The sequence below is a fragment of the Natator depressus genome, chromosome 10, assembly GCF_965152275.1.
Source record: "Natator depressus isolate rNatDep1 chromosome 10, rNatDep2.hap1, whole genome shotgun sequence".
In the NCBI taxonomy this organism is placed as follows: Eukaryota; Metazoa; Chordata; order Testudines; family Cheloniidae; genus Natator; species Natator depressus.
This window is the reverse complement of record NC_134243.1, coordinates 68,988,633-69,013,445: the sequence shown is the minus strand read 5'-3', so window position 1 is coordinate 69,013,445 and position 24,813 is coordinate 68,988,633. Positions and strand designations below refer to the sequence as shown.

Here is a 24,813-nt window from a genome sequence, read left to right as displayed (position 1 = left end):
AGGTTAAACTCCCTCACGCAACAAAAGCTGCCCCTTGTCTCCTTTTGCTTAAGGAGTTTACACAAACTCTGATCCCAGCCACACGTGAGGGGAGACTCAGAAGAGAAAGTGCAGCTGGTGCAGAGCAGCGGGGGCCAGGGAGGGGTTCCAGAAGTCCCAGAATCATGAATGGGAACTTTGTGCAGGGTCAGCCCCTCAGCTCCATACTTCCTTACTCTGGCCTCTCCATGTGTCTGCACCCTCCATTCAACCGTAGCAGAAGGCTCCTGTATGATACTCACAGAGGACAATCTAGGGGCACTTCTTTCTCCAGAGGAGACATCTGGGCAATGTGGGACCTGCCCAGCCACTTCAAAGCACCTTCTTGCGGGTGGCTTGTGTGCCCACCCGTAGCTGGTGACAGTCAGACCCATAGCTGATCCACACAGGGAGTTTTCCATAGCAGTGTGAGTGGCCCCATATAGTCACACTTTATATTTACTGTGCTATACAGGCAAAACCAGTGTTTGTGTGGCTTGCTGTTCCCAGCTGGGACTCTGCTCTTTGCAGGAGGTTCTCCTCCCCTGGAGAATTTATCTCTGGCTTCCTGTTGGGGAGCAGGCTTTAGAAATGAATTCCCTAATAGGCAGAGCCCCTGGGATTCCCTGCAATGTCTGGTTAGGGAGAAAGCCCACCAGGATTCCCTTAAGGGGGAGTTCTTACTCCCTTGTGTTGGTGCATGGTCTGAGTCACAGCCTAGCCCATGATTCTATAGAGATAAGGTTCCTTTCCCTGCCTATTTTTAGTTTTCCTCTTGGCTAATAAAACTCCCTTCCCCTTCTGTTGTAATCTGCCTCTCACCTGGGCTTCATGGAACGGACACAACTCCATCTGTTTGCTGATAGTTTTGTGAATCAGTATCAGTACCAACAGGCTTGATCCTGTGCTCACTGATGTTGATGGTAACTACTGATGGATTTCAGCAGTACAGGATCAGGCCCAATGTCAGCACATGACCAGTAGGGGCTGGCAGCATATATGTCTGAGCACTCTGCCCCAAGGACCTGGACAGGTAAGCTCACACACAGTTCTAGGGAAAATGTCTGCTAGAGAAATTCTGCTGCTTCCACGTTTGGAGACTTGTCCTGTGTCACATCATGATGCCATCACATTGCAATGTTGTGACAATACTGCCTGTCACATGCAAGAGCTTTTCCCCCTTATAGATTGATGCTGATTTATTATGAGCTATATTTAAATTAGGGATTTTTTTAGAAATAACATCCTGCAACTTGTAAGAGAAACCTTTCAAAATCAGAACAGTCTCTAGAAATCTGGAAGAGGTGGCAACCTAAGTGGACCCACAAAGAGGAGCACAAAGTCTGGCATCCTCAGGTTCGGCCGATTGCGGCTCCCACTGGCCGCGGTTCACCGCTCCAGGTCAATGGGGGCTGCGGGAAGCGGCGTAGGCCGAGGGACATGGCAGGTAAACAAACTGGCCTGGCCTGCCAGGGGGCTTACCCTGGCGGGCCGCGTGCCAAAGGTTGCCAATCCCAGGTGTAGGCCCTACAAGAACAAAAGCTTTTTGATTTCTCTGTGATCCCCAGAAACTAGAAAGGATTTCCCATTGGATAAGAACCATTTTAAAGCCAGTCACATTTGAACTTAAATGACTCGACCATGAGTCTTTCAGTTAATATGAAAGAATAATGGGTGGTTTTTGTCACCTGGCTGTTAATGCTGGTGAAGAGATGCCAATTGCTCATTCACGTCCCATGTGGGTAAAGTATTAGAGTAATAAATATCTAATCACAGGAGGCTGAACTGAGATTTTTATTTTAGCCAAAGTTTGCTGCCTTCTGATGGTACAAAATCCATGTGAACCTCTCCTGGAGCAGCCAAAGCCATGTCTGGGCAGTAGCTTCACTGCCCTTCCCTTCCTTGTTTTCAGGCAGATGTATAAAATTGGTGATGGGGACTTGGGCCTGCTTCTCCCCCTGGTGTCACCATTTAGACCTGTGCCAAATGGGGGGTCAAATGCTCCTGGGTCAGGATCCTCTCCTTGATCACTCCACTGAGAGTGCATTACACCCTCTGGGCCCTTGCTTTGCACAAGTGTGAACGGTGACACAAGCAGCAAGGTATGGCAGAATCAAGCCCTTGCTGACTAAAACCACACTGCTGACTGCTTTTGGGGACCTGGTTTTGCCACGCAACACACACCTGTGGGTCTGTAGAACTAACAGGTCCCTATGGTCCAGGTTCAGCCAGGCCCATCACCCAAGCCTGGAGTGCTCTGTTCCTACAGCATGGGGGTGTGTAGGGGACAGAGGTGCTGTGCTCCCTCACACCAGTCACTAGAGCCCAGCCTCACAATATTTTATGGCCCATAGGGATTCCTGACAGTAATTACCACCCTATGCCCAATTGGGACCTGTCTGCACTGGGGCAGGATGAAGGAGGGTTTGGGCTACCTTCCCCTCCCCTTATTCACACCAGGATCTGCTTTGCAGCCCAACCCAAGCAGACTCAGAGCTCATCAGGGAGAAAGGCAATGCCTGGGAAAGGTGGTGCCCTGCCCAGGGTAACTAAGGAAAGACCCTCGAATGTTTGATCGGTGTCCACAGAATGTGGGATGGGCCTCAGACTGCAAACACTGGTGTTTTGGGGAGGGTGAGTAGCGTATATACAGTATCTTGGGAGTTGAGGGTTAAATACACCACCTGCCTACAATGATACCTTCCCTGGCTTAGGGCTCATGCAGCAGGTGGGGGTCGCTGGCAGATTGAGTCAGGGAAAGGCAGAAGCCCTGGCAGCTCTGCAACTCAGTTGGCTTTTATCAGCCTTCTCTTTAAGAGCTCCATTGTTTCAGAAAAGTAGCTCAGTGCTAGAGTGCCCTCTGCCGGCTGCAACTGCCATGAAACAGCTGAGAGGAGCAGAGGCAGGAAAGCCTGGACAGAGAGAAAAGAAAAGCTTTAGTGGCTTGTTTTTCACCAAGTCCAGGCTTCTCACCTCCTGCTTCCCCTCCATTCAAAGGAATCAATCCCAGTACTTTGTATTGCAGGAAAATGATTGTGATGGATACATCCACCTGATCCTGACGGAGGGTCCCAGCTCAAAGCACAGAGAAAAAGGACCTGCTGCCTCACCACCATGCCCACCTTAAGATCCTACAGTGCCATCGGTATAGTTCCTTCCTGACCCCAGATCTGCTCATTTTTAGAGGTGAGAACTACCTGAGTTATACAGGAGTCACTTTGGAGAAGGAATCTGCCTCTGGGATCCACTGCACTGTAACAATTTGTTACCTGACACAAATCCCTCTCATTAAGGGAACTGGTCCCAGATCACTTCTGCACAGCAGGACTGCAGCCACTTTGGGTACCAGTGTGAACCTAATGTTATTAGTCAGGCTTATGTAGGTTGGTTCTCTGGCCCAAAGATCAGGGGACTGTCCTGGTCCTCCAGGGTCCCTCTCTCAGCTTGAGAAACCAGCTTGTGGGATCTTTACAGAGTCTTCACAATTACTGTAGGTTGGATATTGCACTGGGATGTTGCATGAGGACACAATGACACACTGTTAGCACCAAGTAATGCATGTTGTGGCATATATGTATATGTGGCAGCCAGCTTGGGACTGCTGGGGAAAGGAGCAGATTGGAAGGCATCTGCACTTCTATTCAGCCTGAACAGGGATTGAGAGACTCTTCAGGGTGACCCAACATACAGTTTTCATCTCTGTGACATCCTGACCATTAATGCATGTCACATTTATTCAAATTACTCTTATTAAATCTGAATCAGAATGCACACATCACTACAGCTTTGTTTATCTGTAGGGCCTACATTATGAGCAGTGTTGTTTAGTTTGGAACTGTAATAGATTTCAAGACACATAAAAGAAAGTTACAGGTCAGCAACAAACTCCCTTGTGATGACTTATTTTTTCCTGTGGCATAGAGATCATAGAGGTACAATGGCTTTTGCCACCCTATAACGTTTAAAGTAAATTGGTAAGGTTGCCTAGCAATTCACTGCAAAGAAATTACAATGCAGAGCATGTGGTTTCTCATTGTTAGTATCTCCCAGCTTGAGAAATCTGTTTCAGAACAAAACAGAGCTAAGAAGTGTGATGATGATTTAGTTGGTGATGGTCCTGCTTTGACCAGAGGGGTTGGACTAGATGACCTCCTGAGGTCTCTTCCAACCCTAATCTTCTATGATTCTATGAAGTGGGGGGATTTTCTTAATGTTTTGTATGAATACTGTGCGTGCCTCAGTTTTTCCCTATGTGTTGCACGATTAACTAGGTGGTGGGACAATTGTGTTTGATCTTTGCAGTGAACCCTAGGGGACCAGATGTGTCTGTTGTCTAGCTTCCTTGGCCCAGACAATGTCTGGATATTTTGTAAATTAGCAACCGATGGCCGGGGAACCCACCTTCTGCAAGAAGCCAGTTGGCGATGACGAGTTGGAGAACAAAGAGAGAGGTGGAGGCCAGTTGACCAGTTTTGCTTGGGGAAACAAAGTAAAGGATGGAGGAGGAGCAATAGGATGTGACTGAAGGTGGGCTGTTAGAAACAGGACACTCTACTGGTTTGGGTCTTGGAAGGTGTTGGCCGGGGAGAGCCAGGGCTCTGGGTCTGACCAAGATGGACTTAGATATAATTTTCTGGTTTCTGTGAGAACAAAGAACTTTCCTACACTGTATTCCAGACAACTAATAAACACTTCTGTTTCACCACGCTGGCCGAGAGTCACTGCTGACTGCGGAAGTTGGGGGGCATGGCTCCTTTGGGGACGTGTAAGGCTTCCCCAGGTGTCCTATTCAGGTAGACTCACTGCAGGAGGCTCCCGGCATGGAACAGGGTAGCTGAAGTCTCTGAGGTCAATCCCAGGAGGCTTATCCTAGTGACAGTATGCCCAGAGGTGCCATACTGAGGGTCCTGCCTGGGTTTGATTCAGAGCTGTACCAGATCACTGAGCCTGTGCACCCGTGACAGGAGCCCATTAGCTAGAAATGGAACCATTTATGAAAGGTGCCAAATATGTGGGGCCACAATAATTGCTAATGCCCTGCCAAGGAACAGCATGTGCTGCATCTTCTCCACAAGACACTGAGGCAACCTATTCTTCCGTGGAAGGAATGAGACTAGTGTCTTGGTTGTCATAATAGAAGTGTCAGTGACCTGTCAGTGTTCCCTCCAGGAGGTGACCTGACAAAGCAGAAAAAACTCCTCCTGAAGTTACTAAAAAGAAAAATGTACATAGCTTCCCTGTCCTGAGTAGAAACCCCACTGCATCTTGCAGGCTGCCACCTCACTAGACAAGGAGGGTTCAGCAGGGCCAGCAGCTCATTAAAGGCTCTCCACTGTTTTCAGAACCTGCTTGTGATGCCCTGTCACCTGCAGATCCCACAATGACATGCAAGGCTGGAGGTGAGTTGCACACACCAGGTCTCAGCTGGTATTGGGACCATGCCCATCAAAAAGGCAAGAGGAGAATGATACTTTAAGTTTGTATTTAACAATTTTTCTGGGAAGAGAAAGTGTTGATGTTCCCCAGGGATAAAAGGGCTTGAGAAAATACAAAGGGTTAGAAATTACCTGACACACAAGCCTCCTGTGGGCTTTTCAACAGAAATATATGGTATGGTGTGTGTGTGTGTGTGTGTGATTGAATGGGCCCATATGGAAGACAAAACAGAACCCCTGTTGAACTGTAAGGTACGCAGCTTTCACTGAGAAACATCTTCCCTGGGACTGTCCGTCGCCTGAGTTTTTCTTTGGTAGCATAGCCTTGAACTCTTTCAACCACTCAGACCCCATTTTGGCCAGTTTCCTGATTCTTTCACCTCTTATCCTTGCTGCCAGTTGCAGGAGCAGCTGGAAACATTCATGACTCCTTTGTGTGGGATGCATTTCCTACTCATTACTTTCCCCTTCCAGACCATATCCTCTTCTTCCCTCTTCTTATCTCATGGACTCCATAGAGAGGTCTGTAAAAGGCATTTCTGCCTGCTTAGTGATTCATGACGTGCTTCCAAAAGCTCCATAAGGATGCGGTAGCAGACACATTTCCTTGTGCATGCTGACAGCACTTCTAGAAATAGCCTCATCAAAAACAATACAGTATTTGACAGTACCAGCCCCCTACACTTTATAGTTGTTACTGCTTTGGTACTACTGCGAACTGCAACTTAGAGTAAGTCTAATTCTAGCAATGTTGTTGTAGCTGTGTCCGTTCCAGGATATTAGAGAGAGACAAGGTGGGTGAGGGTGAGGTAAAATATTTTATTGGACCATCTTCTGTTGGTGAGAGACAAGCTTTTGACCTACACGGAGCTCTTCTTGGGGTCTGGGAAAAGTACTTAGAATGTCACAACTAAATACAAGATCAAACAGTTTAGCAAAAGTAGTAGGCCAGGGATTGGCAACCTTCAGCACGCAGCCCATCAGGGTAAGCCCTTGGCGGGCTGGGGCGGTTTGTTTACCTGCAGCGTCCGCAGGTTTGGCCGATTGTGGCTCCAGGCCAATGGGGGCTGTGGGAAGCGGCACCCTTCCTGCAGCCCCCATTGGCCTGGAGCGGCGAACTGCGGCCAGCGGGAGCCACGATCGGCCTAATCTGCGGACGCTGCAGGTAAACTAACCGCCCCGGCCCACCAGGGGCGTACCCTGATGGACCGCGTGCCAAAGATTGCCAGTCCCTGAGTTAGCACCTATTCTAAGAGACCATTCAAGGAGAAGCTTGTCTCTCTAACTAACAGAAGTTGGTCCACTAAAACATATTACCTCACCCACCCTGTTTCTCTAATATCCTGGGACCAACATGGCTACGACAACATTGCATAGAACTCCAGCCAGTAATTTCATCACTTCTTCAATCTAGTAAACACTGAATAATGTGAAATGAGTTAATGGTTCCAAGAAATCTCAAGATGAAAATCCTAACACATTTCAAATCTAACTGGATTCAGAGTGGTTCTACGTTCCTGAAATTTGTGTGCTCCATTGCCCCTTGAGGGTAAAAGAGGGGGTTTATTTGACAGTGTCTGTTCTAAGAAAGCCCAATTGAGAGCAGATGTTGAAATGCATGTAGATGTGGTGGAGGTGGGGAAAATGCCTGAAAAGCAAGCTTTTGGGAGCCTGACTTTCAGAGGATGAGCATTTCAGGCCCTGCTAGGAAAGCCTCAAAGCGGAAACAGAGCAATGAGTGGAAGCCAGGGAGCTGTTACTGGCTGGGGTGACTCTGAGAGCAGGATTGTTTAATTCTTATTAAGACATGGGGTGCCATAATGTATCCAGAGAGGTGGACATGTGTGTGACCCCTGTCGCCCCCCTCCCCCCCAAGAGCAGAGAGGGTTTGGGGTATGTGTAAGGAAGCACTGAAATAGCCTCCTCTGTTTTGTTATTGAAAGTTCATCTGGGAGATTTTTTTGTTGAATTCTATGCTGGCGAAAGGTGCTGACTTTAGGGCCCTAAAGAAAGAGTCCTCTATAGACCCACTGAACAGGGATGGCACCCCCTTCCAGTGCCCAGCCACTCCTTAGCTTAGCCTTTATGGCCCCTTCAGTCCTTGGCCTCTCTGCTGAGAGAGTTTTGCATAGGGTGACCACAGAGCCAGTCTTAGGGAAAATAGCACCCTGGGCGAAACTGTATTTTGGTGCTCCTGGCCCCTGTCGGCATGGTGTCCCCTCCCATTGCCTCTGGCCCCCATGGCCTCCCCACCCTCCCACACCTCTAGCCTCTGAATGGTGCCCCCTGTGCCCCTAACTCCAGCAACCCCTCCTGCACCCATGTGGGGAAACTGATCTGGGTGCACAGAGCAGCTGGCTTTATTGCTTTATTGAACACTGCTCCTCTGTGCCCCCCTAGGGGGCTGTGGGGGGGGGGGAGGAGTGAAGTCAGGGCTCCCTACATCCAGGTCACTGTCCCCACGGGGGCTGCATAAGGGGAGGACAGGGGAGCAGCAGCTCCTGATGCCCGCCTCACAGCACCGCCCAGGTGGGGGCAGTGACCTGGATGCAGGGAGCCCTGATGCCCCCCCACAGTCCCCTGGGGGGGGCAGAGGACCGTTGGGGGAGTGGGGAGCAGTATCTGTAGGGAACCGCTCACCTCCCTCGCACAATGGTCCTTCACCAGGAGGCAGCAGGGAGAAATCTGCCCCCCCCCACCCACGTGGCACTCCCCTGCCAGCCAGGAGCAACTTGTGACTGCCACATGGCGCCCCCTTGACCACGCTGCCCCAGGGGTGGTCGCCCAGGTGACCCACTCCCTAAGGCTGGCCCTGGGTGGCCACATTTCCCAAATGGGACACCGCAGGGGGCTAGCCCCCGCCGCCCGGGGCTGGTCCGAGAGCCCCCCGCTCCCCCCACCAAGGGGCTGCCCTGGCGCTCCCGTGAGGACCTGGCCGGCAGCAGCGCGCCCCAGACAAAGGGGGTGACCGCTGTAGCTGGCCCTTGAGTCCGAGGGGGGCCTGGGGTAAATGAGACGCAGCTGCCGGCAGCCCAGGCTGGATTCCGAGGACCGGAGCCCCGGGGCTGTGGGTGCTGAGCGGCCCCCTCCTCACGCCAACTTCCGCCGCAGCTGCCCCGCGCCGCGGACAGGGGGAGATTCGAACCCGCGGACCAACTCCCGCGGAGAGTTCTACAGCCCAGCCGCCCCGGGTCCCGGCCCTCTCCGATGGGCGGGGCTGGCGGGGCCTGAGGGCGGGCTCTGTCGGCAGGGGCAGCGGAAGTGAGCAGGGGGAGGCGGGATCTGTTGCCAGGGGTAACGGATGCGGAGTGCTCGGCGGGAGTTTCGGAGCCGGGGCCCGAGCGGGCACGAGACGGGAGCGGCTCGCGGGTGAGCACGACTCGGGGAGCGGGGGCGGCAGCGAGCGCGGGGCTGGGGAGGGGAAGTGCCTGGGGCGAGGGCAGGGTGAGAGGCGGCGGCGGTGGCTGCTGGCTGTGAGGGCTTGTGGGGCTGCCAGCGGGCGGGTTGGGGGGAGGGGGCTGGCATTTTGAGTTGTGGCGAAGGTGCCTAGAGCTCAGTGTGGGGTGGTTTACAAAAAACACTTGAAAAGTCTGAAAAACCCCGACTCAGGTGCCTTCCTCCGCTCCCCCCACTTGTCTCCCTGAACTGGGGTTGCGTGTGTTATTTGTCTGGTGTCACGGGGGAATGAGAGGTCTGCCCACAAGTTTCTGTGTTGCTTTGTCCTTTATTATCCCTGGGAATGTTTGCCTGGGCAGACGGGTTTTTGCCCCTTTCACCATCGGGGCTGTGTCGTGTTTTATTGTCAGCAGAGAACTGTGCAAGATAATATGTATATTCATAATAAAAATCCAGCTGCTAATTCTGCACCTGAAATGTCATTCTTCCCTGACATTGCAGATGTTTCTCAGATTGGGCAGCTGGGTTCTTAAGGAGCAAAGATCATGCTCTCATGCAAATATCCCTCCTGATAATTATAATTTAAAAATAATTAAAATGAAAGCCCTCTATTCCCCCTTTGTGCTGAGAGCTTCCTAATGCGAATCTTCTGGTTGTTTCAGAGGTGATGACAGCTCTATCTGGAATAAAGCTTTGAAATCTCTGCATTTTTGTGAGGCCAGTCCTGTGCTGCTTTGTGTTGTCTTTCCTGTTTCTTTTCTGTTCGATTGTTTGTCATTCCACATCCTTTCGAACTTTCAGTCCAGAGATGTGATGGCCAGCCAATTAAAAAACAGAGTGTTAAGGGGTGAAACTCCAATAGAATGCCCTATACCAGTCAGACTGTCCTAACCGAGAATGCTGCTGTACTATGAATGGCTTATGTTAACGGGATGAGTGGTTGGTACTACACTAACATTCTGCCACTGGTTACAATTTTGCTTCAGTGATTTCTCCCCATACCTCTTTGGTGCTGCCCAGTGGTTCTCAAACTTTTGTACTGATGACCCCTTTCACATAGCAAGCCTCTGAGTGCAATCCCCCCTTGTAAATTAAAAACACAGTTTTATATATTTAACACCGTTATAAATGCTGGAGGAAAAGTGGGGTTTGGAGTAGAGGCTGACAGCTCGTGACCCCCCATGTAATAACCTTGTGACCCACTGAGGGGTCCCGACCCCCAGTTTGAGAACCCCTGCTATTGATGGTTAGCTGTAGACCAGTGCCCTTTCCTAGTTATGATTCCCATTCTTTCTCTCACATGCCATTGCTGTGATGTTTCCATTGTTTTAACTTGTACATTGGGAGACATTTCTGTAAAAGACACGTAAAATCAAATTGTGTTGTAGTGGAGAACTGATGAATGGGGGAAGTTATTCCTTGAAATCCTCTTGAATAATAATTTTCTCCAATGGCTATCTGCACAGATTTCTTGTGGGGAAGGACTAGGTGGTTTCCTGTATTATTCTCCAAGTGCTAATTCTGCTGCCATTTTCCAGAACACATTCAATGCGTGACGGTGCTGCAAAGTCTACTGACACGAGCTACAATGGACCAGAAAATCTTATCTCTAGCAGCAGAAGAAGCACTAGACAGACTTCAGGAATGTCTGCAAAACCTGAAGGAAAATGAAGTGAGTTGCATATTTTTGAACATTTGAGGCTTTTCTTGGATTCTATGCATGGGCTGCAGCAGGAGAGAATGGCGGCTAGAATTTTCCTTCATTTGAAGATGTTGTAAAAGTGTGCCCGTACCAATTCACTGGACATTTGAGGTGAAAAAAAAAAAAACTGTAAGATGGTACTCTGAATGAATAGTTCTAGCTGTATGCTAAATTTCCAAAGGCTAAAGAAGAACTTGGAATAGATTGGAGCTGTGGTGTATGTTCTATGACAGAGAAGGGCAAACTACGGCCCGCAGGCAGGATCCGGCCCGTCAGGGCTTTCGCTCCGGCCTGTGGAATTGCCAGCCCTGTGGGAGAGTGGGGCTAAGGCAGGCTCCCTACCTGCCCTGGCCCGATGCCGCTCCCGGAATCGGCTGGCAGCACGTTCCTGCAGCCCCTGGTGGATAGGGGGGCAGAGGGCTCTGTGTGCTGCCCTCACCTGCAGGCACTGCCCCCCACAGCTCCCATTGGCCAGGAACAGGGAACCGTGGCCAATGGGAGCTTTGGGGGTGGTACCCACAGGCGAGGGCAGGCTGTGGTGGAGCTGGCTACCCCACCCCACCCCCAGGAGCCACTGCCAGACATGCTGGCCACTTCTGGGAGTAGCGCGGGGCCAGGGCAGGCAGGGAGCCTGCCTTAGCCCTGCTGCGCACCACTGCTACTCCTGAGCTGCTCCAGGTAAGCGGCGCTGGGCCGGAGTCTGCACCCCTCACCCTAACCCCCTGTCCTGAGACCCCCTAACCCGCTGCCTTGAGCCCCCTGCTGCACCCCTCCTGCACCCCAACCCCCTTCCCTGAGCCCCCTCCTGCACCCCGCACCCCCTCCTGGACCCTAACCCCCTGCCCTGAGCCCCTTCCTACACACCACACTCCCTCCCCCACCCAAACCCCCTGCCTCAGCCCTACATTCATGGCCCTGCATACAATTTCCCCACCCAGATGTGGCCTTCGGCCCAGAAAGTTTGCCCACCCCTGTTCTATGGTGTACCCAGATTGGGAACTGATTTAGGACTGCCTTGTGCCTTGGTATGCTCTCTGATAGGCTACAGATCCATGTAATGCTATTAGGAGGGTTGTAGTTAGGTTTATCCACTCTACAGGGATGGAGAAATGTCTGACATTGCTGTCAATCATGGTGCAATATAACAATATGGCAGGGTGTTCAGGTGAAGGATAATAGGTATGTGAGTCCCAGCCGTTTTGTTGGGGAATTAGTTCCTGGACAGGCAATGCTTTTCCTAGAAGGGGGTGGGGGTGAACCTGCAAATGTAAATGTTGGAAGTACGAAAATAAGCAACTGGTATCTTACAGCTGTTTCCTTCTGGTTGCAGCTTGGTGACCTTATTACGAGGCAGGCTGTGAAGGGAAAGGAGACTGCCGTACTGCTGAGGGGAATCTTCAAAGGTAATGGGACAACCTGGGTTTCATTGACCTCTGGATAACTTACTTTCAGAAGGCGCTTGACTTGCCCGTATAGATTAACTGTTTGCTCAAGAAATATCTAGTTGAAGTAGGTAAGTGGGCAACTGAACTAAGTCTTGTAGATATCGTGAAAGAAATAGGTTTTCAGGTAAAATGTTGATCATCTCTCTCTGTGATTCTATCTAAATCCAAGCGGTCAGGCTTCCTGACCTTGGGATCAATTGAATGTGGCAATGTTACACATGTATTGGGGAAGGGGAAATAGGTCTAACCTAACTTTTCTCAGATACCACAAATGCACTCAGGAATTAGCTAAGTTCTTTAAGAGTATTTTTTTTTTCCTTTCCCCTTTGTCTCCCCCCCCCCCCCCCCCAATAAGGTTCCCCTTGCTCTCAGCAGAATGGTGTTCTCAGGAGACTCCAGGTTTACAAACATTGTATCCAGTTGGTGGAGTCGGGGGACCTGCAGTTGGACATCGTGTCAGAGATCATAGGGCTGCTGATGCTGGAGGTAGGTGCTCATTTGGAGTGGCTTATATGGGGCCTATTGGATCTAGGTGGGAGGGGAAGTGGCCTTTTACCTGTGAGATGTGGATTCCAATTATTAATTAGGCCACTGGGAAAAATGAGTGGGTCACCTGCTTGAGTCTCACCCAGGATGAGGTTAGTTAATGTTTGGAAAGTGTTATCTGTGTAATTATCATAGTTGGATGTTTGTACCTGGAAGTAGTTCAGACTGACCAATCCCTTGACTTAGTCAACATGACTTATCTCCATTTCTAATGGCCAGTGTGCATACTGTGTTTCAGGGTGACTTCCTCTACTAAACAATATTGGGCTGCACCAGCAGTCTCTAATGTGGCTCTCATTGGCTTCTTGAGAGTATACTTGCTTTCTTTTAATCACTTGTATTTATGTCTGGAGTCTTCTAGTGCATCTCCTCATACTCTTTTTTTAAAAAAATCTTTTATCAGGCTCGTCGATTACCAGGCGCTGCATTGGCTGAACTGGCCACTCTGTTTGTTGATGTTATTAAAGGAGGAAGCCTGTCTAATGGGAAGTCCTTGGAGTTGTTTTCTACAGTTCTTACTGCACTGGCTACCTATAAAGAAAGCCTGGCTTATGGGAAAGGTAATCCCTTCACTTCCCACTCACTGCCCAATCCTTTGTGTGGTGGAAAGGGAGGGGTAGTTTTAAATTGTTGGATTCTAAGTAATTTCATTTTAAAAATTACTATAAATATTTAAAGAAACATGAAATGGTAGGCCACCTCTTACTAATTGTTTCTCTTACTGCCAGCGCAGGGATGTGACTCCCACTACTTTTAGTCACAGGGATTCTTTTGCATACCTTAGCGGATACCATGATCAAGACCAAGCAAAATAATCACAAAAATTATTAATCAGGGCTATTTTTTTATTAGAAAAAGAAAAAATATTAAACAAAACAACACAAATGATAAGCTGGTTATTTTTGTTATAATCTTTTCTGTATGTCTCTGGAGAGAGCTTTTAACAGATTACACCTTTGAGAGTGAACCCCTCCTTTGGTGGGTCACTCTTCTCTTGGTAATGTGTCACCAAAGTATATTATTTCCCCAAACTATTGTGAATTCAGTTTTAGTATCTTATTAGATATTTACAACTGTTTATGTAGGGCAAAATAATTTAAGGTCTGGTAAGAAGCCTGTGTTGTTAATAATAACCTTAACAGTTTATAATTAGACAAAGAAAGCAATCTTAACTAAATCTTTTGAAATAAAACAAAATATTTAAACTAGTTAGGTAGAAGAAGCCTTTTAAGGGGCTGTCTTAAAACAGGTCAATTATTAATATTAAGCTCTGGTCTACACTGGGGGGGAAGGGGGTGTCGACCTAAGATATGCTGACTTCAGCTGCCTCTCACGAGCTGGAGTTCCGGAGTCGATGGGGAGTGCGTTCGGGGATCAGGTTCGGGGATCACTACCTGATCCGGCGGGTAGTGAAGACCTGCCCAAAGAATCTTAAATCCAACTAAGTTCCACTATTTTTCCGTTTACCAGGGATTAGCCCATCTCCTCTCCACGAATACATGGTCTAACCATCTGGTGATTAACAGAGAAACGGTTAGTCATTTAAGTGACAGCAGCATTTTCCTATCCCAAAAATGTCAGTACAAGAGTTTAAATCTAACCCCTTGACAGTATTTTAGTTAACTTTCTCTCATCAATCTTTGATGAGGTTTTTGGGGAGGTTTTCCCCAGGGGTTGGTTTATTCTTGAGTTTTCTCTGTTTTTCTTAGCTGTCTATGACTTGTGAAGTGCTTTCTGTCTAAACAAACTATCCCAGGGTATGTGTATGGGGTGCTCACTTCAGAGTCTTTTATACCCTTCTCCTTCCTATTTTCATGACACTATAGGAAAACACACCCCTTTTGGGCTTGTTTAGCTTCAAGTGGGTTGCTGTCACTCTTTCATTGGCTCCATGCCTTCCTGGGTAATCCTTAGGAGCCCCTTCATCTTATGAATATGCAGTTTATTAATGAATATGCAACATTTCTTTAATTGTCTCTGTTTTTCTGTCAGGAAAGCATCAGATAACTTTCAAAGCTAGCTTTAACTTTTTCTTTTTTTTCAGTCCATTCTCTGAGATATTCTTTCAGTTTTATTAGAGTTTGACAGGAAATTTAAATTCTGTTTTCAAAAGTGCAAACATTCCTGTTCTTTCTATAAAAAGGCTTTGTTCTCAAAACAGCCTTTTAAAGTTAAATAACTTTTAGAAATTCTTTAGCTTAAGTTATTAATTCTACATGACAGTTTTTGGAGGATGATTTTTCTTGCCTCTTTGAGTTGGGTGAGGGTTTGCTTGTGCACTGCCAGCAATTAATTAATTCCCTATTAACATAAATATTCTATATTTAAATGGCTTGTTACATTTGTCTAGCAAGGTAATTAGATTCCATGTTGGTACATAAAGCATTTTACTATTTACATAGTAGTGATATTAGGAGCTTTGCATTTAGCTAACATATTTGCAAATGTATGCTTTTCACAAAGGGTTTGTTATTTCAACTTTCAAGATATAACCAAAATTTAAACACATTTCCAACTGTACATGTTTTTCCTGGAGTTTCAAAAATACAAGCAGAGATTTTTCTTTTTAAAATAAAAGGGGTTGGTATGGACACTTCCTTAGACTTATGGCTCTACATTCCTTTTTACAATTAGGCCTCTGCCTAAAACATGGATAACAAACCTCTTGAGGTTTGTTATCCATGGGAGATAGAAGTAGAAACCTTCTGGAACGTCTTTGATTAGCTTTAACATTTTGTAACTTAACTAGCTAAATACATGTATTGTGGTATTTCCAAGCATTCTGGCTGTAACATACTTGTAGCTATACCTTAATATTCAGTAAAGAAGCAAACAAGCTTGTAATGACCTAATAAAATAGTTATAATTGTATTAATATAATTTTTGCATCAATATTAAGGTCTCTCTCCTATACTTTCGTTTCACTGGAATCTGCTCCTAAATACCTCTTGCTTTTCCAGGTGAGCTGAGTGGAGAAGAGTTTAAGAAGCAGTTGATCAATACCCTCTGCTCCAGCAGGTGTGTACATCTCCTCTTCATTTCTATTTGTTAATTTAAGAATCGTTACACACCTATCAGCATCTGGGCTCTTTACAAAAAATCTATCTAATACCCACCTGCTATAAAATGACACACTAGCCTCAGTCTAAAACCCCAGCTGCTTCTGCAATTCTAAGAAGAGTCTGCAGCCAAATAATGCCCTTTACATTGTGCTTTGCAGAGTTCCCTGGGTTGGAGAATCTCCTCCACTTTGCCCTGTTTTACTTCCTTTAAATCTAACCCCCTCTGAGAGCTGGCAGTGTGGCAATTTCTCCAGCTGGGAGGGCCGGTGAACCACCTGCAACACTGCTGCATAAATTGGCCTCACAGGGTGCTTAGGTCTTTTCCTTTGGTTTTCCTGTTTGTTGTCACTAGGAGAAGAGCAGCCAAACAGAGCCATTCCAATTATCGATGAGTAGCTGGTAACAGTGGTGAATTTTAGTGCAAATCAGGCTTCTGTTCTTACTTTGAGAGAGCAACAGAAGAACTGTAGACATTAACTAAATTTGGGGGTGCGAGGAGAACAAGCAGCAATTCTGCCCTTTCTCACGCTCTCTGTTCTTTTGTTTGACCAGGTGGGATCATCAGTGTGTCATTCATCTCACCAACATGTTCAGGTAAATTCCCCCACCTCAGTGTTTTCTTATTTTGCATCTATTTCTTCCTCCTGTTTCACAAACAGCTTGGGGACTGTGCGTTAATAACCTGGCAGTTATACCCTCGGTATCACATGGGTGCTGAGTATATCCATTGGGTGTGTTTTAGCAAGCTGCGTGCAGTCCCCAAAATGCCCCAGGGACAGCACTGGCTGTGCCATTTCTCCCAGAGTCTCGCTTGGCTCGATATCTGCTGCTTGCTGTTGAGGAATAGGGACCCTTGATATGTCTTCCCTTGTTCACATCACAAGTATAAATATGTGCGAAACCAGGGTCTGTCCCCCCCTTGGTGTTTGCAGATACCTTTCCTTGGCCTTAGGGGGAGTTCAGCATGTGCTTCAAGGGAAGGCTAGAGACTCTAATGCTCAGTGTGGGTTATGGAGGAGCCATTTGGAAAATAGATAGGATTCTTTTCCCCACCCACCACTCTTACTTCCTTAGTTAGTATCTTAGGGCACACCAAGCAGGTAGTTAAATTCATCATTTAACAGGGAACATCAGTTGTGTTAGTAGTGAGGGCTATGGTTCTGTCACGGAATCCGTGACTTCCAGAGACCTCCGTGACTTGAGCCCACAGTGCCTGGGAGCTGCAGGGTCCCTCCATTGCCTGTGGTGGCTGGGAACTGCGGGGCCCCATTTTGACATGCATATTTTTAGTAAAAGTCATGGATCGGTCACGGGCTTCCGTGAATTTTCTCTTTATTGCCCGTGACCTGTCCATGATTTTTACTAAAAATATGCATGACAAAATCTTAGCCTTATTCATAATGTGTATTTTGTACCCGCCAATTCCATATATATGCCTGGCTATTCAGCCCTCTCTCCTTGAGTGCAGGGGACTCTGGGCTGGGTCATGGCTCTGATTCTGTGTATCTTGAAAAGTTGGCACTGTCCATTCATGTGCAAGCACAATGTGAGGGAGGCTTTGTGATATGCAATTTGTGTTGGAGTTCAGAACATGAACCTGAGTTTCTGAGACAGTTGCAGGGAGCTGAGGGGTCTATGGCAATAACGTCTATCCAGGACTTCAGGTTGCTTTTTTTTTTTTTGGTCCCTCTGGTGGGCCTTTGGGAATGCTAGAGTACTACTGGCTAGTTCAAAGACTGAACCTGCTATGGTATTCTAAAGGAAGCAGGGTTGGGAACTGAATGGCATTGACTGGTCTGCACCTTTGATTCTTCAGGGACATCCCACTAAGTGCAGAAGAGCTGCAGTTTGTCGTGGAAAAGGTCCTGAGGATATTCTCCAAGTTAGACCTCCAAGAAATTCCTCCTCTGGTTTATCAGCTGCTGCTACTCTCTGCAAAGGTAAAACCACAAAGAGAGCTGCTGAAGCTCTCCAAGACAGAACTTGCACCTAACCACTATAGCAGATATGTGCTGCATGCACATATGAGAGAGAAAATACACAAAGTGAGCTATGGATTGGATCATGCAGGGGATCAAAATTCAGCTCGCAGCTGGACAGCTCACTCCCATGGCTGATGGAAGGTGGGAGCAGGCTCTGCTGTGAGGGATAGGGAGATGGTGGAAAGCCTTATATGCGTCTCACTAAGAGAGTCATGCCCACTCCTCCTCAACTGAAAGGAGGATGGCTGTGACATGGCGTCTTTGGAGAAGAAAGCAGTGGGTACAGTTCCAAAAGATAATAGGCAAGGTCCCTATTAGTCTTCCTAGACATGGAATCCATCTCTCTGCTCAGGGGGTTGCCTGTTCTAGTATGTTCATGGCTCACATAGTGTGACCTGCCCCTGGGTTGTGGTCTGGATCAATCTTAAAGGTCTCATTTCTGTGCCCCTGTTCCAAGCAGCTGCTGCCAGTGAGGTACCTGCCATTTAGTTGGGACGGGGTGGCTGTTCCACTCCCACATTTGTTGCTATTATTCCATGAATGACTCAATAAAAGAATGATCCATCCAGAGATAGTCTCTACCTGTATTGTGGGAGGCTGTTTTGATTCACTAGCTCAAGTCTAGAGCCTCAGTTACTGTTTTAGGGCTTTCTAGCCGCTTTGAATGGACTGGTCACTTAAATAAACCATTCTAATGAAAAACCCTTTATTTATAAGTGCTGTACAAAGGAATATACAAACAATACAGTGATCAATTACTCTACCCCAGGAGCCCCACACAATGACTTAGCATGGGAAATTAAAAATATTATGAAACTAGCATTGCAAGGGGAAATCAGGGAAGCAGACTGCAATTCCCTGGGGGCTGTGGTATTACAGAATGTGCAATAGATTAATATAGTTTATGCTGCTTTGCTATGTCCTGCCTTTCAGGGCAGTAAGAAGACTGTTTTGGAAGGAATCATCACTTTTTTCAACCAGTTAGATAAAAGGCAAAAAGAAGAGCAGAGGATTCCAGAGTAAGTCCTTTCCTATAATTGTCTTCCTTTGTTGCCTGGGTATTTGTAACCCTCCCTGCCTTACCTGACACCCCTCTTGTATGAGTCCTGTTCGGTGCTTTTGAGATGGTGTGCATCAATTACAAAAGGAATTGAAACCTAGGGTTTTCTACTATGTCTTCCAGGTCAGTGGACCTTGAAGCTGCCACGGTGCCCCTAGACCAACTCCGTCATGTGGAAGGCACGATCATTCTTCATATTATCTCTGTTATCAACCTGGACCAGGGTCTTGGCAGGGAACTAATCAAACTACTAAAGGTACAGCAAATGCAGAGCACACCGTTAGGGCTTTTTGGGGAATGAGAGAGGGGTTTTTAAACTAGAGGGTAGGTTTAGCAGGTTATCTTTATGCAGGATTTGAAATTGTTAATACCACTATGGCCATCAAAAACATCTATAGTGATTCAGTGTGTTTGGGGTAAGAGATTCCCCCACAACCTAGGTCAATTCTGCGGTAGCATAACACCAGTCTGGCCTAAATTAGCAATGGTGGCTTCCTTGGTGTTGCAAGAAGCTTAATTAAATCATAAATAACAAGCTCTTTGATTGTCCTGTCTCTTGATGTTTCCTAGGCTGAACAGCAAAGGGACCCTGGCAAGACCCTGTGTCCTTTCAGTGTGGCTCTTGTGCTCTCGGTGGCAATAAAACACAGATTTGAAGAGCAGGTATGTTTTACTTATGTGTAACCTAAGGATTCTTTTTGCATAAAGCTTCCTTGTCCATGCGTTGTGCTCATGGCGGGGGAGAGGGTATGTTCATATTATGCTCCCTTTTCAGTATAGGTTCAGAAATGAACTCTGGGTAATAACAAAAGAAACAAATACTGTTGAATGGATTGGGAGTCATGCTTCCTGGCTCTTGAGCACTGGAGCATCCTTGTCATCAATGAGCGGGGTTTATCCTCCCATTCTTGTGCCTCGCCTGTTGACCATTGAAACCTGTTATGACACAGCCTCCAGAGAGACCTCTCATCTAATAATATATTACATTATATTATATATTAATAAGTTATTACATGACATGAATGGGGGGAAAGAGTGCAATGGAGTGAAGATGACAGCAACTTAGCCTTCCGAAAACCAAAATGAATGTGTCCAAATGTAGGTGCTGGGTGACTGTACACTACCCTCTTGGCTCATGCATTTTGGCTACATCTGTGAGTAAGGTGGGGAACAACCATCCTGGAGAAGGAATGCATTGAGATATGTTGGAGGAACTGTGTGAGCAGCTGGCACTGACACTTCCTACACTGTGCCTGCTCTAGATGGTTCTCTCACTTGGCGGTTACCTGTGGAAAAGGCTCTGGACAGACTCCTCCTCACTCACACCATTTTTATGTTTCAGGTGTTTGACTTTCTGAAAATGTCCATTGTGAGAAGCTGCAAGGACCTGCAGTTCCTCCAGGGCTCAAAATTCCTGCAGGATTTGTTTCCTCAGCAGTATGATATAGCGTCCATAATCCTGGAAGTGGTGGAAAACAGGTTTGTTTTTGGAGTACACTACCCAGAGCTCAAGAGCTTTTGGGAGGGAGCGGGGTCTTGGCCTAGATAGAAATGTGATGGGATTCTAACTATTACTGAAAACTGATTTCAAACCTCAAACTTTATTTCATAGCTTTATATAAGAGACCTTTGAAAAAATATACAGTTGCACAGATGTCTCCTAAGTTTCAGCCATCTGTGATGCAGAGTGGCTGAATTATAAACCGCTAACCACCAACTTCCTGCTGGGAATGGTAGCTGACCATTTACAGTAATGCTATCTGCTGTAGTGTGAATGCTTTCTGGTTAGTGAATGAGGGATGGATCTTCTGTTAGCCTCCCACCCCACCACCATTACCCCTTTAAACATCTCATATATGACTCCAAAACCTGCCATCAGTCAGCGCCATTTCTGAATCTGGTGTGGACAGCATTGTTTAAAATACTGAAAGTTCTCTCAGGAATTATAGCTTTTCTGTCTCTCCTTTGCTGGTTGGGGGACCCGGGACTGAAGAGTCTTGTGGGGGCATTCCCTACCCTGAGAGCTGAGCATGCTTGTTTCACACAACTGCCAACCTGCATTGGGCCCCTGAGTGACCATGGAAGATTTTATTAATCTGAATGTTGCAGCTTGAGCCTTTCCCTTTATTAAGTTGCTTTTTTTCCTGCTCTGTTTAACATTTTCTTCCAGTGCTTTTGGCTGGGACCATGTTACTCAAGGGCTGGTGGATCTTGGTTTCACCTTAATGGAATCATACGAACCAAAAAAGGCCTTAGGAAAAGCTGCTGAAACCAGTTATGGCCTTTCCAAGATGCCAGCCCAGCAGGCATGCAGGCTGGGAGCTAATATCTTGCTGGAAACATTTAAGGTAGGATGAGGTTTAGGATAACATCATATGTTCTCCTGGGAAACTCTGTTCATGCCCCTGCTCTCTTGTCAACTTTTTATGAGATTTTGTTCTTCTCCATTATCAGGGGAACTGAAGGGAAGATGGGGAAAATCAATGACAGAGATGGGAATAGAACCCAGGCCTCTCAGATCTTTGCTTTAACCTCTAGCCTTTAACCTCCACTCCTACATTTTCTTTTAATTGATCCAGATTCCATCCTGGTTCAGTCTCTATTCAGCTAGCCATAGGTAACTTCTAGGGACTGGTCAAATATTACCCTTCAAACCTGGACATTAATGGACAATGACCAAGTACCTGAAATCACATGAAAATCTCAATTTTATGTTTTTTCTTTTGTCCTTTCCCCTTTTAGGTCCATGAGCCAATCAGAAGTGCAATTCTGGAGCAGGTCTTGAATAGAGTAATCACAAAGGCCTTTTCTCCCATCAACCACTTCATAGGTAATAAAAATGAGAGAGGGAAGTGTATGTGGTTTTCAGAAGTCATATTAATTTTTTTTTTTGTAGAGGAAATTCCTGATCAGGTGACCTGAGGGTCAGCAGTATCAGGTGTCTCAAGTCCATGCAATTCAACACACACCTCACTACAGAGGAAGAACACTGTAATGGGATAGTTCATCACAGAGCCGTGGTTGTCCATTTTTATAGAAATGCAAATATCCTATACAGCATGTACGTTAATCCCCTATCGCTATAGTACCTAACCACTATGCAGGGACCAGTCCAGAAGGGACCATTAGTTCTCTGCCTTCCTCTTTGATTTCATTATTGGTATCTGTCTTTGGACACACTGTCAGGTTTTCTTTTGCTTTGATTCTTTGGGGAATGCTTTAGTGAATAGGCGAGTCTTGCAGTGTGACCTGAAACTGGCAATAATTAGATTTCATCTGATCTCCATTGGGAAGATGCCCCTGAGCCCTGGGCCTACTGCTGAGAAGGCTCTCCAGCTAGCTCCTGGGTACACCCTGATAAGTTGGCCCCTGTACCTGGGCTGTGTGCATATGGCACCCTGTATCCTGATAGGAGACTGGATTAACAATATGATCATCCCAAATGGAACCTTTCCAGGTAATGGGGAGGCTGTGGATTTTCTCTTTGACTCATTGACCCCATAGAAAGAAACAGAATCCCTCTCTCCCATACCCTACTCTTTAATGTGGCCCCTGCTTTGCCCTTGGCAGCAGCTGCTCCTCTTACAATCTTGTTTTTCAGATTTGCTGTCTAATATCGTTGTGTCTGCTCCACTCATCCTTCAGAATTCGTCCTCCAAAGTCACTGAGGCCTTTGACAATTTGTCCTTTCTGCCTCTTGATATGGTGCAAGGGCTACTCAAGGCCGTACAGGTAAAGCTTTGCATTTCCCTACGAATGAATATGTTAGAGCTTGGCTCCAGCCGTAGCTTCATGCCACAATTATAGGTGGGACCCAGTAACCTTCCTCATCTGCACATATATTTGTTAAAGTGTCTTTAGTCCTCTGCTGTAGCTGGCAGGCTATTCAGTGTAGCATGGTGCCTCTCTTGAACTAATGCCCCTTAGTTGAAAGCTCCCCTCTTGAACGTTAGTGCCCCTTAGTTGAAAGCACAGTCAAGGACTCTCCCTGCTAGGACCTTTCATCTGGAAGATGGAAGGTGCCCAGATACCCGAACAGAATAGAAACAGCTGTGAATGGCCCATAGAGTTACCTTCTTCCCAATTCTATTCTAATATTATTTTTTTCTGTGCTGGGGTATTGTCTTAGTGGTAGAACTGTCACCTGCTTAGCCCCCAGTACTCCATTCTGAGGGCCACAGATTTCTCCCCCAATCCTCATGCTCCATTCTCAACAGCAGGCCAAGATGTCTTGCTGTTGCCGGTCCATCTCTTTTCTTTCCTGTTTCAAAACTCTCTTTGGGTGTCCTTTAGTACTGATGAAAGTGTGGAAACCTAGCATAAGATAGGAGCGCACGTGCCTGTGTGCTTTCACACACAGCTTGGTTTGCCTTATTACTGCTCTGCCTAATAGATCCCTTCCCTTCCAGCCGCTGCTCAAAGTCAGCATGTCAGTGAGGGACTCCCTCATACTTGTTCTCCGAAAAGCCATCTTTTCCAGGTAAGGTGGGATCAGTGTTCTTTTGAAAAGGTGTTTAAGTTATTGTTGAGCTCTGGATTGGAAGTGGGTTCTTTTTCTTCTTGGTTTAACAATCACCTTTTACTTATGGAGACCCCACCATCCCATCCCCACCCTGGCCCCAGTACTGTAACACAGTCACACCACCATCCTCTGGATTGAGAACTCCACAGTTCTATCTAGAGGAGCCTTGACCCTGAGCCTGTAAATTCAGAAAACCAGATGGAAACTCAAGGTAAGGAGATCAAATTAAAAGAAACTCCACTATTAGGTGTCTGCATAACCACATACCTGAGCACACCTTGCCATGGGGAGCTCAAAGTGAACGGATGACTAGAAACTTCAAGCTGCCATAGTATGGCTGGTCCTTTTTTGAAATTGTAGAAAGATCTGCTCTGTGCAAAGTTCTGGATGATTTGCCTTGCTGTCTCCAGTACATTAGGAGCCTCTGTGGAGTCGCTTGGTAGTGTCTGTTTAGTTACAGATGCAGAAGTCCACTTGTTGTTTAAAGCAAGCAGCCTGATGCTGATGAAAGACCTGGGGTATCACCTATATTTGTGTAGAGCAAAGATCCTGCTTTCCATGGGACTCACCCAGCATAGAAAACTACAGCTCTGCCAGAGGGAAAGAGAAGAGGTGAGAGATGTGAGAAAACCTCCCCTCTATCTCCACTGCAAACATGCAGCTTTCTTTGCTGCCTTGCTCTCATTCCAGTTTCCACAGCCGTTTAAGTAGCAGGTCTGTGCCCAGCATTCTCCCTTGCTATATACATCAGTGGGACAGAAAGGAGAAGTCAGTGTCGTAAGACTGGAGAATGTAGGAGAAACTAACTGAATTGCCAAGCTGTTAGTTCCTTGGGGCATCAGATGTTCCTTTGGGGAATGCGGCATTGCTTTAATTTTTCTTTTTTTACCACTTTTAGGCCCTCGGTGTGTGTCAGAAAATTGCATGAACTGCTCAGAACAATCTTGTAGCTGAGCTGGTCTCTGAATTTCCTTACTCCTTCTACCCCTCTTCATGCTTCTCTATTCTTTCCCCAACTCATAGGCAGCTAGATGCTCGGAAAGCTGCAGTTGCTGGCTTTTTGCTGCTGTTGAAGAATTTTAAGGTTCTGGGCAGCTTGACTTTTTCCCAGTGCAGCCAGGCCATCGGTGCTAGTCAGGTGAGTGTGGGTTACCCCCGTGAGAATGGTACAGAAAACCCAATAATATGTGGATGATTTTCTGTTTGGGAGTGAGGCTGGATGTTAAATGTTTGGTCTGAGTTTCCTTGGCTGAAAGGACAGGTTTGTCTCCCTTTATGATCCAGTTCTTGCATAGTGATAAATGGGAAGCATAACCCATGTGCCTTCACTAATGTGCTCTCTTTCAGGTCCAGGCAGACATTCACGCCTGCTACAACTCTGCAGCTAATGAGGCCTTTTGCCTTGAAATCCTGGGCAGCCTGAGGCGATGCTTGAGTCAGCAGGCTGACGTCCGACTTATGCTATATGAGGTAAACTGGCTTTCTGCAATGTCTTCATAAATCACCAGTTTTGCTGCTAAGTAGCTGGTTCTAATCCAGCCCAGGTCAATGATGACTGAATGTTGTCGCCACCAGCTGGATCTTTGGGCGCCTGTGGGAAATGGATTCCAGGTTCTAGCTGAGTTCCTCCTGGGATGTTGACATT

General features: G+C 46.9%; 1 protein-coding gene across 1 annotated transcript in view; it reads left to right on the top strand.

The window, feature by feature from the left end:
* Positions 1–8,738: 8,738 nt before the first annotated feature.
* FANCI (FA complementation group I) overlaps positions 8,739–24,813 on the top strand; it is a 35,373-nt gene continuing 19,298 nt past the window's right edge. The window contains exons 1-18 of the mRNA XM_074966469.1: positions 8,739–8,822; positions 10,388–10,521; positions 11,882–11,954; positions 12,352–12,482; positions 12,946–13,102; positions 15,503–15,560; positions 16,157–16,198; positions 17,421–17,544; positions 18,520–18,605; positions 18,770–18,902; positions 19,217–19,309; positions 19,989–20,125; positions 20,817–20,994; positions 21,389–21,476; positions 22,248–22,378; positions 23,056–23,126; positions 24,192–24,306; positions 24,516–24,638. Coding sequence (XP_074822570.1) covers positions 10,438–10,521; positions 11,882–11,954; positions 12,352–12,482; positions 12,946–13,102; positions 15,503–15,560; positions 16,157–16,198; positions 17,421–17,544; positions 18,520–18,605; positions 18,770–18,902; positions 19,217–19,309; positions 19,989–20,125; positions 20,817–20,994; positions 21,389–21,476; positions 22,248–22,378; positions 23,056–23,126; positions 24,192–24,306; positions 24,516–24,638 — 1,824 coding nt within the window. The 5' untranslated portion in view covers positions 8,739–8,822; positions 10,388–10,437. The remainder of the gene's footprint in view (positions 8,823–10,387; positions 10,522–11,881; positions 11,955–12,351; positions 12,483–12,945; positions 13,103–15,502; positions 15,561–16,156; positions 16,199–17,420; positions 17,545–18,519; positions 18,606–18,769; positions 18,903–19,216; positions 19,310–19,988; positions 20,126–20,816; positions 20,995–21,388; positions 21,477–22,247; positions 22,379–23,055; positions 23,127–24,191; positions 24,307–24,515; positions 24,639–24,813) is intronic.